The sequence below is a fragment of the Gymnodraco acuticeps genome, unplaced genomic scaffold, assembly GCF_902827175.1.
Source record: "Gymnodraco acuticeps unplaced genomic scaffold, fGymAcu1.1, whole genome shotgun sequence".
NCBI lineage: Eukaryota > Metazoa > Chordata > Actinopteri > Perciformes > Bathydraconidae > Gymnodraco > Gymnodraco acuticeps.
In genome coordinates this window covers 187,986-202,965 of record NW_022992348.1, presented here as the reverse complement: position 1 = coordinate 202,965, position 14,980 = coordinate 187,986, and the positions used below count along the sequence as shown (strand labels likewise).

Here is a 14,980-nt window from a genome sequence, read left to right as displayed (position 1 = left end):
CTGCAGGGGACCATCGGAACGTCACTTTGGAAGAGGTCAGGGCGGTGAGGGGGGCGGCCACGGTGCTGTAGCCACGGATGAACCGTCTGTAAAAGTTTGCGAATCCCAGGAAACGCTGCAGCTTCTTCCGGGAATCAGGAACCCGCCGCGAGGTGACCACTGAAACCTTGGAGGGGTCCATCTCCACGCTCCCTTGTCCCACGATGTAGCCTAGAAAGGCGACCGAGGAAGTGTGAAATTCGCACTTCTCTGTTTTTACGAACAGCGACTTCTGCAGAAGCCTCTGGAGAACTGCCTGGACATGGTGGATGTGTTCTTTGAGATTCTTTGAAAAAATCTAAATTTCCAGATAGACAAACACATAACGATCCAACATGTCCCGGAGTACGTCGTTCACCAACGCCTGGAAAACAGCAGGGGCGTTGTTAAGTCCAAATGGCCTTGGAACGCTACCTGAAGCGAAGGTGTGTGGCTGCAGTGCAAACAATATGGAGCAGTTTGTGAGAAAGGGGCTGCAGCCCTCAGGCTCACCAGCGTAGCATTCCGGCGTTCCCACACGAGGCTCCGGAGCGTATCCAGTTGGAGTGGGTGCCGGAGCTGCGGGCGGAGCGACGGTAGCAGCCATCGTAGCAGCTAGCTGTTGTACAGTGGCGGCCATCTGCTGCATCTGGGCGGTTAGGTAAGCCAGCGTTTGTCCATGGGTTGAGGTTGCCTGGTGGGTCTCGGTAGCTAAGGTAGCTATCGTGACCTCCTGTCTTTGGATGGCATCCTCAACCCTCTCAAAGCGGTCTCTAGGAGACCCGGTGTTTTCTTGGTCCATTTCTGGCCGGATCATTCTGTCACGAACGAGCTGAGAACCAAAATGCAACACACGGGAGACCAGGGAAAGTCGGTAACCAGCTTTATTATAAATTGTTTCCAATCAAAAGTTCTGGTGTAAGACAAACCGGCAGACAGTAGGCAAAGGGCTGGTCTGGGACAGGCGAGGGTTCCAGGAGTAGGCAAGACGGGAGACGCAGGTACAGGCAGGGAGCAGGCGAGGCAGAATAGTCCGAGTACAGGCAGGGTCAGGAAACAGGCGAAGCAGGCTGGTCAGGGATAGGCAAGGTCGAAACCGGGAGAGCAATCTGGCAGGTAATGCTGGAAAGAACTGCATGCTGCGAAGCACGATCTGGCACTGAGGTGAGAGTGAAGGGGGCCTATATACTAGTGGAGCTGAAGGGTGCAACAGAGAGTGAGAGAGAAACAGAGTGTGACTACCAGGTGACTAAGACCCCGTTTACACGAGGACGATACGGGTTGTATCCGCATAGTTTATTTTGCGTATAGCCCTTTCGTTTACACGAGGCCGTAACAAAACGATAGAAACGGACCCCGCAAACGATAACGGGTCCCAAGGTGGATAGATCTGCAAACGGAACGCTCTGGGGGGGGGGCAAACGGCTCCGTGTGTACGCCTCTATACGATCATTTTCTGATAACGATGAAATAGCCCCGCCTCCCTCTCCCCACGTCTCCTGCTCAGAGATCAGCTGCTGGGCTGTCAGAAGAGGGGGGGGGGGAAAGAGAGGCTCCGTTTAGTATTCTTATATTATTATATAGAGTCGTTATCAATTAGTTTTAAAGCTCAATAAATAACAAAGAAGACCTCTGACCGGCACTTTTCAAATTGTGTCCGGAAGATTTAAACTTTAACGGACATATTGACCGGCGACATTTTTTTTTAACGGAAACTCTGCCGCACGGTTCCCTCGTCCCTTGGAACAGGCGGAGAGGTGGGTGTTAGGTGGGTGTTCTTCATCTGCTGGTGGACTACAGGAGAGATTTACAGCAGGAGCACACGCCGTCCACCGCAGAGAACAGAAGGGCAACCATGGCAAACATGCTCCGGGGTCTTCTTCGCTGCTTTTGGTGTATTTTGTGGCGGCAGCAGCGCCACTTACAGGCCCGGCATATGTACTACAGCGTTTCCAGCATTTCCAGCGGTCTCGCGTGAACGCACACGTTAAATTAATCGAATGCGTGTGAACGGAATACTTTTTTGAAAACGCATACGGTGCGTAAACGCAAATGTTTCCTTGTAAATGGGATGGCTGAGAAATGCTAATGCAGAAAATAGGTGAGTGAGGGAGCAGACTGTGACACACAGGAAATGTAAACTGCATCTACATAGAATAATAACATTATAAGGTTACACAAAAAAATGGAAGCTAGTGGTAAGCTACAAGCAGCCACCTGGATGTGTATTTTTGTTTTGGATTTTTGAAGGTAAAAAAAGCAGTAGATGTTGACAATTGAATCTGTAACACTAAATCCTCAGGCTTTAGCTTTAGATTAGCGTTGGTGACGAGAAGTCATGCAACTTTCATTTTGTTTGTTTAGCATAACATTAGCTATTAGCTTCTGGCTATTACATTAATGCTTAAACTATTATACATTTGGTGTTAGTGTCTGAAAATGATCCTGCTATAAAAAATGTTACTTTTATTCACGTGTGTTTGCCACATATTTAATTTTTTCTGCAATATTCCAAAATCCAACAGAAAAATCCCATTACTTTTGTCGAGGGAGCTCTTGTGATGCTAACTTCCGGCTCGGCCTACAGAAATACGCCATCGCTGCACCACTCCACATTCAATTATGATGTATCTGTAGCAGTGTATGTGTTGGTCAATAAGTAACAAGAAACAGAACTACCAAAGATATGTTTCAGGTTATTGAGTAAAACAGTGAATCACTTTTTTAAACCGTCAAATATCGATGTTGGTATATGCCTCAAAAATCCAGAGTTTGTTAGGCTCCTGTTAAAAGCTCAATGAATGATTTGGAAAATACACTCATAATCATCACAGATTAGCTAATGTTGAGCTTATAACTTTACTGACATCACTTACTGTATATAGGACTATAATAGTTTGACAGTTAAATTACTTTTTATCTTTTGTTCTATGTTCTAAGTGGCCATCTTGGTAGGCAGTGCGGAAAGCCTTCTATCATAAAGAGGGGAGATGAGATGAGGCATTGGTGGGTTTGGACCCAGGTGTACACAAAAGTGATGGAATGAGGGGTGTGAAACCCTGGCTAACTTCCCCCATCCTCTCAATTCTCCTTTGGTTTTTTTAATGTCAAGATCACAGCTATGTTTGATTCTAAGGCTGAACATAAAGATAACGTGTCCAGTATATTTGTTTCCTTCTCTTTAATGGCAGAGAGCAGTTAACACAGGAGTGTTTTTGGATCTCACTTTCAGAAAACAGGTTGCCACAGAAACCCAGTTTTTAGTACTGCAGATGCAAGCGCTTTTATGTGGGCCATAGACTCAATCAGTGAAATAAAGTCTGGCCTGGATAGCTTAATAGAGTTTGGTAGAGGAAGTGAATGATTTGGAGTGTGTCTGGAGACAGATACACAGTCAGGTCTTTAATATCCATCCCTACTGACAGTTTTCTGTCCTCTTGTGAACATTGTACCAAGTTATGCATAAAGCAGAGGAGGAGTAGGAACTGTGTGTCCTGAAATAAACATTCGGTGTACTGATCCTTTAACCAAATAAATGATTATGTGTTTATTTAATTAAGAAATGTCACATAAAATTACAAACCTGAAAACAGTTATCTCAGCTGCTAACATCAGTATCTATTAGAGACTCATAGTCAATTGAATCAGCCATGTCATTATAATCATAAATCATTATATATGAATCAACAACCGAATACTTAGATAACTAGCTTTAATTGCTAGATATACAAAAGACATATAAATGCGGTTTTAGCTTACAGGCTACATTCATTACATGGAAATAGTAAATGGAAGATGGGTACACAGTCTACACAGGATTCTAGCTTCTGTCCACTAGAGCTCAACTTGTAGTGACTTCAAAAAGTAGTGCAGGAATGAGTCAGAAAAACTGAAAAATAATTTAAATGTTACCACTTCCTGTTCCCTTGTATTGCAGTCAATGTTTTATATTGACATGTTATGGTTTGGATAACACACTGTGGCAGCGGGGTGTGGTGAGAGCACCAGATGCTGGAGGGATGGGAGGGGCTGATCAGAATCAGGGAATGAGTCACACAATAAAAGCCATGTTGTTGATTTTGTTTCTCGTTGGACTGTTTGATGCCCCGTGTTTTTTTCGTTGGCCTGTGATGAAATCTTTTTGCAAACACCCTTCATCTCCTTTGTTTTTGTCGCTGTTCAGGCTCACCCAGGGAGGGACACGGAAGGAGGTGAAGGGTGTTTGAAAAAAGGTTTAATTACAAGCCAACGAAAAACACGGCAACATAATAAAAACAGTCCAACAAGAAACAATATCGACAACATGGCTCGAGTACCTTCTCTTACTCGCAAAACAGAGTTCAAGTAACACTAAGGGACTGAACAAATAACACTGATCTGAATGGTCGTGTTAGTTTCTCCCTAAAGTGTCAAGCTATCCACACTGAGAAAGTGTTCAAATTATTTTAATTTAAACGTCATTTTATTAGGGAGTGCAATATATTGGTGTATTGGTGATGTTCTATGGAACTATGTGTATTTTGCCTGAAGTTTGAGGGTATATGTATACGGATATATTGTGTGTATGCAGAGGCTGTATGCTGCTTTGTCACCTTTGTTTTCTTCAATGCCCAACAAAAATATCTCCTAAGAGAGACAATTAGGCTAATCTCATCTTATTTCACCATTTGGCAATCGAAAAAGTGATTAAAGAGCAATTGATTTAAATGTTTACAGATTGTAGAGGCGTGTGGTGCAGTGGGTTGTGCGTTGGTGTTTGGATCCCACTGCAGTCAGCATGTCGTTGTGTCCCTGAGACACTTCACCCCAAAGTGCTCCTGTGGGGATTGTCCATAGTATTGAGTATGTAAGTCGCTTTGGATAAAAGCGTCTAACAATTGACATCATGTAATGTAATTGTCTGCCCGCCTGCCTGCATGCATGCATGCATGTTTCACTTGGACAGATCGCTTTTTTTCCTGGAAAAAGCCCTGTCCCAAAAAGCTAGCAGTCAGCAAATGACGAGTATACTCCAGCGTTGCTACAGGATCTCAGTATTTCATGGTTTGGATAAGTGGTTCTCGACAAAGCTGCAAGCAGCAACACTTGAGGCCAGCATGAGGCCTGCTCAGAACAGAAACATTTTAAAGGGGTACAGCAGGATTTAGGATAATAGACTAAGAAATCTACAATTACTACATGCGGGAGTAAATACTCCGGGGTGTCCGCATATCTGATGAAGTGAAGTCATGAAGAGACACGTAGTGATGATCATTTTGAAGACATATCAACTACAGCCTTAGTGGCCACTGTGCACACAGAGCAAAGAACGCTGCAGAGGGATGTTTTTCTCCTCTAAACGTCTCTAGCCTTGAACACACAGATGTAAAAATACACCCCATTCAGAGGGCCATGTTGCCTAGCAGCCAGTTGGTGGGTAGGATGGTGTGACAGTGTGTGAGATGGAAAATGTAGGAGACACAGAGCCGCTCTGTCAGGAAGAAAAAGGAGAAACACAATTATTATGATGGATTCAGAGTGTTTCTAAGCCGACACTACTGAGATGAAATGTTGTGTTCTCGTCAGACCTCACAATACAGTAGATTCTGGCAGAAGAAGCCATATTAAACTATCCTTAATGCACGCTGTTTACAGTTAACATGAAAATTGCAAGAATAGCATCAAATCTGCAAAAACGACGTGCCAAAAGGCTTTTCCTCATTAGTCATTCCTCTATTATTCAGTGTGCCAACCAAATAACATCAGCCTGGTCTATATAGCCCGGTGTGATCATGGATGGATGTTGTGTCTCCTTTTTTAAACTGGTCTGGAAACTTGAATGCATTGGACAACAAGCTGAAAACCTCTCCATCAACCAAACCCCTTCAGAATAACTGTAAAGATATTGTGGCACGATATTTTGTATATATATAAATATCCACTGGTTTGTAGTGTCTCTATGTTTCTCTGGCCTCCATTGCAGTGAACAAGCTGGATTCACATTCAGCTCAGACCACAGCCAATAAATAAGAGCGTTAGCTTTAAATACAGCAGTAAAAACAAGGAATTTAAATAACTGTAGTTAGGGTTAGGGTAGGGTATATGTTTCTTTGCTCTGTGTGTACTTTGGTTCCACTTTGGCTGCACCTCTCACCTGGTGATATGTTCAGGATGGTTGGCAGTTACGGCCCGTCCACACAGCGGCGTGCGTTGACGCTTGCCGGCGGGCGTGTCTGAAACTCGACCAACAACCAATCACATGAATCTCCCGCCCCCGGACACACAAGCAGCGGTTTGATTGGCTAGAGCTTGTACTGGCATATGATTCGATTGGCTGACGCTTCTGCCGAGGCTTCAAAAGTTGAACATTGCTCAACTTTTGCAGCGAGCCACGGCAGCAAAGCTCCGCTTCGCTTCCCACAATGCAGTTTGGCGAAAAGTGACGTCACCCCATTCAAAGTGAATGGTGAAGCTTTCAACGCACGCCGCTGTGTGGACGGGCCGTAAGGCACTGCTGCATCTAATGAAACATTTCCACTGCAGCGCGTAGCACGGTTTAAGCGTGCCGTGCCAAACCCGGACCGTTTTTTGTTGCGTTTCCACTAGGGGTAGTTCCGGCTAACGGGGGCTCGAGCTTAAGGACGTCCCGCCGTCCCGGTGCCAAAATAAATAGGGTCGGGGAGGATAAAAAATAATTACGACGAAGAGAGTTAAAATAAAAATACTACGAAAAGCGATGAAAATGAAACTGACTGCACGTTTTGTGTAGCACACAGTTATTAAACCTCCTTGTCAACATAAACACACACGCACAAAACATTTAGCAACCCGCGAAATACACACACACACACGCAGTACGTATACCGACAGCCAGCGGCACAGCTGCCCGCAAATTCCTGGCCCGCAAATGTGCGGGTATAGCTATGTACTGAGTGAGTGTGTGTCAGGGCTCGAGCTTAAGGACGTCCCGTCGTCCCGGGGCCGAAAAAAAAAGTGTCGGGGAGGATAGAAAATAATTTTGGGACGAATTTGGGACGAGAGTTAAAATAAAAATACCCTGCTAACTCTACTACAAACGGCGAAGAAAATGAAACCGACTGCACGTTTTGTGTAGCACACAGTTATTAAACCTCCTTGTCAACATAAACACACACACAAAACATTTAGAAACCCGTGAAATACACACACACACACACACACACACACACACACACACACGTAGCTACAGCTGTGCCGCTGGCTATCAGCTAGCCGCCCAGCTGGCTGTGCCCGCGAATTCCTGGTACGCAAATTCTCGGGTCTAGCTATGTAGCCTACTGAGTGTGTGTATTTCGCGGGTTGAGTGATGTACAATGGCATCCCGTGGAGGAATTCTGAAATGTTTTACCGTTACATCACAAAAACGCACAGCAGAACCAGACCCTGGAGCGCCGGCCTCTTTATTTACTTACTCTTCTTCATCCCCTATGGGTAATAAGGCTGAGATGAGAACTCTCCATCGTATTTAGTCCTTAGCAATATGATGCGCCTCTCCCCATGTAGGGATGGGTACCGAGCCCCGGTATTAAACGGGCCCCGGGCCGGAATTATTAAAGACAGTGGTAACGTTAAGCTCCGACGTTATCAGACTTTTTGTCGGTACTGGGGACATTTAAAAAATATATGTCATATGTATTATTGCTACATACACATTATATCGCAGTTTTAGTTTCACCAACTCCGTTTCTAATATGCAATAAGACTACAACATGCGTCTATGATGTATTTTCGAGCTTTCCAATCCAGACGAGGTCTCTCTCTCCCGTCTGTGTGCGAGGGGGCGGGGCAGTTTGTAAAGGTCTCCTGACTGTGTTACAGACTGTCATCCTGGTTAGCGGTTACTCTGGGTTCTGTCTTCAGGACAGTGTTGGATTTTTTTGTTAATTGGATGGGACATGATTGGATTCAATATTAGAGTCATTTTCTCGTTTGTGTGTTTGTTTATGTGATTGAATGATTTACTCAAATAAAAAGGTTGATGAATGATCATCTAATGATTTGTATGATGTTTTATTTATGTTAAAGGTCACTTTGAATGATTTTAAATAATGATAATGTAGAAAAACTAACATTTTAAATTCTGGACGGTCCACATTAATTTCGGGACGGCTTAGATTGTATTTCGGGACGGTTCCGGGAGGATGGGGAAAAAAGTTAGTCGAGAGCCCTGGTGTGTGTATTTCGCGGGTTGAGTGATGTATAATGATAATGGCATCCCGTGGTGGAATTCTGCAATTTTTTACCGTTACATCACGAAAACGCACAGCAGAACCAGACCCTGGAGCGCCGGCCTCTTTATTAACTTACTCCGCTTCCTGTCGCCCGAGGGGAGACGGGCGCAGTGTGTGCATGCTACCTGCTGGTTTAGAGCCGCGTACGTGTTTAACTCTGCTGGTCATAACTCATTATGAACCCAGAGCCACATGAGGAACAATCACGGACGCAGTTGTTGCTCATGATGATTCTCAATTGCTGTGCTTCAGTAACTGTGCTGGTTTGCTGAAGAAAAGAGGGAGCAGATTGCCGAGCCTCCTTCCTATTTATACCGGAAGGAAGCCCGAGGGTGGGGCCCACCTTGCGGGTGGGCGTGGACTACAAGTTTTCAGTGCTGCGCGGGGCGCAGGGGGATTACCCAATAGCGATAGCCTTAGAGGGCGAAGCCATATACGAAATAGAACAGGACGCGCTGGAGAGGGGGCGGGGCTTATATCCATATAAATACTGTGGTGGAAACCAACTACGACAAAATTAACCTATTTTACCGTGATTTAATTGTAATACACGTTTCAAAATGATGCCGAAGTAACTACATACTGATAACGGTTAGTAAAAACCAAGCTGTCAGGATTCAGACAGTATTGCACTTCATTTATTGTCTTGATTGATTCTGTTGGCTTGTAATTTATTTTATCATTAAGGTATTTATATTGTGTTTTTTTAAACAGATGTTCAGTTATGTTAAAGTCTTTGATTGCACTTCAAGTCTAAAGTTTACATTTTAATTGTTTGGCACTGACTTTTCCTCATTGAGGTTTTACTTAGTTATGTTGTACTCTCCTTTTCATGTGTATTGATGTTACATCACTGCTAGTGCTGCCTAAAGCAGAAAGTGCATTTTTATACTGAGAAACTGTGCCTTGAATATTTTTATTTTATTTAGCAAGAGAGTGCACTTCACTTGGTGAAGAAACCAGTGTTAACGTTAGTTGTGTAGTTGTTGTGTTGTGTAGGCCTACCTACTTGAACACTGAGGAAGCCATATCAACATTCCTGTTGAATTGTTCATTCAGGGATTCACTGCAGAATCAAAACCAGCTTGAAATGGTATTCTGGTCTGTGACTCCTTTTTATTTTAGTTTGTGTTACCTTGTAGGTGGTTGTATTGTTAAGTAACTTGACAAATAACCATAATAACCGACATGAAAAAATATCATGATCAATATCGTCTATCGTGATACTGCTTGAAAAATATCGTGATATTATATTTTTCAATATCGCCCACCCCTACCCCCCACCTAAAACAAGTTCACATGGATAGGATACTAAATAAATGTGCACGCTTTTTATATGGTGGCCTATGTCCACATGTTTCTGTTTTGGTGAAAGACAATAGACTTTACAGCATGTTTTTTTCAATTGAAGTTGCGTTGGTGTTTGTGTGTTGGTTGCTGACGGCAGTGTGTGCCCCCCCCGTGGTAAATGATTCCCACCCCATTCGATTTGTTCTAGAGCCGACCCTGTGTCCAATAGCCAGACACCCTTTTAGCCCCATAAGCCACAGCCACATGATTACATTACCCCACCAAAGTTGATCATTCTAAATAGAATATTGAAGGTGACTGAATGAACCCCTCATCTTAAGCTGCAGCGGGGGGGTCAGACACACGGCTATCCAGCGTTAAAGATCAAAGTGGGCCCTCTACAGGTATGAGTCATGTCATGAATATCTGCCCTTGTAAATTGTCCTGTGTAATCTGTCACACTGCTGTTGTTACAGGTTTACCTGTGCTGTAGCCACCATTACTGACAGATTTGTATTGCTGTTTTAACTGACAACTACTCTAATCTCATCACGTAGCTACGCATCCGCTGCGGAGGCTTCTCTCCAATTAAATTGGTAATAGCAAGTAAAACATTATGTGCTGAAACTTGAGGCTTTGAGCTTTCATACAAAGGAAAATCTATATCCACACAACTTCTCCATGTTACTATTTATATAAGCTTTTAAACTACTACAAATTCCTCCTTGACTTTAAAAGGGCACTTGACCAGTAGCCAAATGTCTGGTCACATTAAGTACTACTCAATGCTAGCTGTCTTCTTGGTCATTTTTGTCATATACAACCCAAATATAAGAATTCATAAATCTGAGTTAAACGATGTGGTTGTTAACCAGGCATATAGGATGATATGCTTTAACCCCAGAGTTTTTCCATACCTTTAACTAGAGATGGCTCCCTCTTTAATATCTGGTTAGTTCAGGGGTCGTCAACCCGCGGCTCTTTAAGCCCCCTGCTCTGGCTCCCTTGAGCTTAGACAAAAATAAGAAGGAAATAAAATAAAAGTATTTGTAGGACTATTTATATTTTGTTGCACGGTTAAAAATGTTTCGTATCTCCTATTTGTAGGTGATACTGTGACACATACATTTTTTTTTTAAACGGTTTTAATTAGGTCAACTAAAATATGCGTCACATCCTGCTACGGCCCCGCACCAGCGCCTTATCCTGCAGGCGAATAACCTTGATGAGCCAACTATGGATAAATCAAATAAAAGAAAAGTACCGGAAGAACACAGGATTGAATTCTGCGTGGACAGAGTTATCTGCTTTCACAGCAAACGATGCTGGCTTACCGGTATGTTTGATATGTAGAGAGAAGTTGTCAAAGGTGCTGCAGCCTTTACGTATTGAGGAACAACAAGGGAGAGGAAGACAGCTGACGATCTTCAGTCATCATTCAATCAGTTAACTCTTTCTAGGGTGCAGCTATATGTTTTATTTATTTCAAAGTGGGCCCATTTTAATTATATTCATTTTCTTCAAATGTGCAGAGGACTCCCCAAGTGCTGTGCTGATTTCTTTTAAAGTTGGCCTGTGTATGTTTTTGTATTCTCCTTATACTGTAAGAGTTATTTGTTTATTATTAGAGGTAAACAGTTTTCTATAATGTAATAAATAATAAATGCAAAAAAACTAGTTTTTGTCTATGATGTAACAATAAATACGACTTTATAAGCTATCAAATATGTTTTGCGGCTCCAGACAAAAAAGATTGGTGGAAAAGGGGGCAAAATGGCTCTTTTGGTCTAACAGGTTGCAGACCCCTGGGTTAGTTCATTGGACAGGATCTTTGTATCTATCCTTTTCGGATCAATTTAAATGGATTAGGCATAACATTTGTCTTGGAATGGTATATCAATATCACTTTTTACTGAATGTACTATGTTGCAAACTATATCAAATAACTATATAAAATAATGTCCATATGTATAATGTATAAAGTAATACACAGAAAAGGAAGCTCTACATACAGTTCATTTTTGTCCTTATCTGGACGGTCTAATAAAAAGTTGCATTATGGGAATTCAAGGATCAGTGTTGTTGGAGGTCAGCCTACAGTATAAAGGACTAAACCTTAGAAAACACAACTTCTGCTGCTTTAAGTGTGCCCATGATTTTGTAATTGTTCAGCAAACGTTGTGAAAAATGGGCAATGTGAACTTTAAAAATCAAATACATATTTGCCCAACATCAATCTAGGTTTGTGGTAGCTCAGACATGTGTTAGGTACTAGAGCTACTGTCTATTTGTTACAGTTTGACCTGTCAGTACATTTTTCAGTACACTGTTGGTCACAGCGAGACTAAACCAACTCAAAATGCAACACCTGATGATGCAAGTGGGGGCTAAGCAGCAGCAAGCAGGACTCCATACAGTCCCTGGACCTTTGATCAGTTCAATGTGGAAACCAGGAATAGCAAGTCCAACTCCAGAAACGCTGTGTTGGTGCTGCTCAGCCCCTGCAGGGTACAATTTGAATGTTTCTGGGCAAGAGGCTCAGAAATCTATTTTCCAAAAGCCACATTTTACTTAAAAATAACAACACAGACTAAAGTCAAATGCACGTAGTACTGTGCATGTGTAACTTTAAACAGTGAAGAACGAGATGGCTAACTCTTTAGCAACCTCCATCATTAGCTCTGGCATAAAAACAATGGGGCAAGTGCTTTTTTAGATGTAAGCGTCCCCTGGCAAGCGGGCAAGCCTTTTGTCAAGCCCTCACACCCCAGCTGCTTGTCACAGACTAGATACAGAATCCTCGGTTGGCGTTCACATTTCAATACTGGAACAAAGATTATTACAAAACAAACGTCATATAAATCGTGTTCGGGACAAATTTGAGCGATTTACTTTCATCAACCATAAATATTGTGTTTTACATCTGATTGCTTCAAGGCCTTTTGATATCCTCCACAGTAGGCATTTGAAAATATAATATTGCTGATCACCACTTTCATTGAATTCTGAGTGGTTCAGTCAACTTTTCTAGCACCTCTCATATTCCCTGTCAACTTGAGCACCAGAGGAAATGAATGGGTAACCCTAGATTATGTTCATCCATCAGATAGTACACAATCAAATTGATAACCATTTAATTTTGGAAGACATTTTCAGTGACTATTCCATAGTATATTCAGTTGTTCATATTGTAGTCTGAGACATTATTTACAGCCTAAAAGGGAGTTAAACAACATTTGGTGATGATTCATGTTTTTTGTTAAAAAAAATAGGGTAAAAAGGCTACTACCACTACTATGACCACCAACACTACTGTCACTAATAGTAAAAATGCCAATAATCATTTTTAAATGGTGAAAGGAACGCACATTGAGCCAATTGGAAGGCTGGTCCACAGTGTGGAGGCGTATGGACTAGGGGTGTAACGGTTCACAAACATTTCGGTTTGGTACGTACCTCGGTTTTTAGGTCACGGTTCGGTACATTTTCAGTACAGTGGAAAAAATTATCACAAAACATAAAATATTTGTTAGGGTTTTTTAATTATTATTAAATTGGGAATAATGTATTCACTCAATAAATACAAAATATAATAAAATACACATTAAGGTGCAGCATTTCGATGAACTGAAATAATCTGAATTGTACTGTACTAGTAGGCCTACTCACAAAACATAAAATATTGTGAGGAGGAACTTTAATGTATTGAACAAGCAGTATAATCTTTGCGTCCTGCATCCAAGAAATCATACTATCCTGAGGAGACTGCAGTGTCACTGGCTGCAGAAAGCACAGGGTAAACAGGGACGAGGGGAATACAGATCGTCAGTCTCACTGTTCTCAAACTGCATGGCTGTCTCCACCACAGGATTACAGCCTGGCCTCAATGTTAGGTGGCATCTCAATCTCAAGCATATACCCACAACTCCATATGTCTCCACATACTCCATCATTCGTTTAACCTGGCCAATCAGACAGCTCCATTTACACCTCTGCAGAATAACAACATTATAAAATAGATAGATAGATAGATCGATCGATCGATAGATAGATAGATAGATAGATAGATAGATAGATAGATAGATAGATAGATAGATGGATGGATAAATAGATAGATAGATAGATAGATAGATAGATAGATAGATAGATAGATAGATAGATAGATAGATAGATAGATAGATAGATAGATATTTCACCTCTACAAAATAAAAGCACGGCAGAAGAGTGACGCTGTCCTTGATCTCATTCCCGCCTTTCAGCCTCTCCTTGGCACGAGACATCACGAGTGGCTTGTGGTCTCTCCCGTTGCCGGGCGACAGGGAGCTGTACTTGATTCCCGTCGTAATTTTGGCGAGATTCCGACAGAGTCCGGTTCCCCCAAGTGCTTATCGGTGGACCTCCATAGCACAGAGCTGAGCTGTGGTGCCTAATGGGATTTGTCTGCAGCCGTCCCTATGCGTGTTTGGGGGCTTCAGAATGAGATGCTAGTGCAGAACTGGCCCTGTGTTCCCAGAAGCTGCGCCCTGTGAGCTGCCGTTAAGATCCATGTTGACAGTCCGCGGTTCAGAGGATTCACCCCAAGTTCCTCAGTGAGCTGCCCCGCTTTCTGCTCCGCTCTGCGCTGCTGCAGCAGGTGACCGCTGTTAAGACAGGCACTATGAACAGTATCATTTCCTGTCTAGGAAATTATACTGTCAAAATAAAACATTTCAGAATCTGAACTCAGAAACAGATTTATTGCCAAGTACACATACGAGGAATTCTCATTGGTGCATGCATTAACAAGGTAATAAGAAGATACATTGTAAGAAAAATACTAAAATAACTTCTATTTTTTGTAATTGTTTTATGTCTTATATAATGTTGCGTTGTTGAAGGAGCCTCAAAGAAATATTTACAGGAAATAAAGATATACAAAAAACATGGAAAATATTTGATATGACAAAATACTCGTTAAAATAAAATTGCATCTAATAAAATATGTGCAGTAGCCTATTGTTATACTTTCTTAGCACTATCTGCTATTCAGTCATTATTTCCGGTATTTTAATCTAATTTTAAACACCTGCTCAAACATTATTTATGGTGTGTAACTAATATTTCCAGAAAATATGTTTGTATTATTTTAACGATTGAATTGCACTACAAAAATAATAATAATATAATAATAATAATCCTTATATTTATTATAGCGCTTTATCAATGACTCTCAAAGCGCTTAATAACCACATCCGGTGTGTTACTGCCGATGTTCGCTAACTTGACGGAGATCAGCAGCAGGCTGCAGATGCCAGGCGGTGGAGAGCTACACTTGCTGACACTAAACCACATTTAGACATCACCTAATCTATTTTCAGTTTAACTTAGCCTACTTTTTAAGATCTACATGCCACACTGTAAAACCATTTATAATGCTGAAGTAT

General features: G+C 42.1%; 1 protein-coding gene across 1 annotated transcript in view; it reads right to left on the bottom strand.

Moving 5' to 3' along the window:
- Positions 1 to 14,206, bottom strand: part of LOC117541601 (phospholipid phosphatase-related protein type 4-like) — a 102,495-nt gene extending 88,289 nt beyond the window's left edge. Inside the window, exon 1 of the mRNA XM_034208816.1 lies at positions 13,754 to 14,206. Within this exon, the coding sequence (XP_034064707.1) occupies positions 13,754 to 13,837 (84 nt within the window). The 5' untranslated portion in view covers positions 13,838 to 14,206. The remainder of the gene's footprint in view (positions 1 to 13,753) is intronic.
- Positions 14,207 to 14,980: the final 774 nt, after the last annotated feature.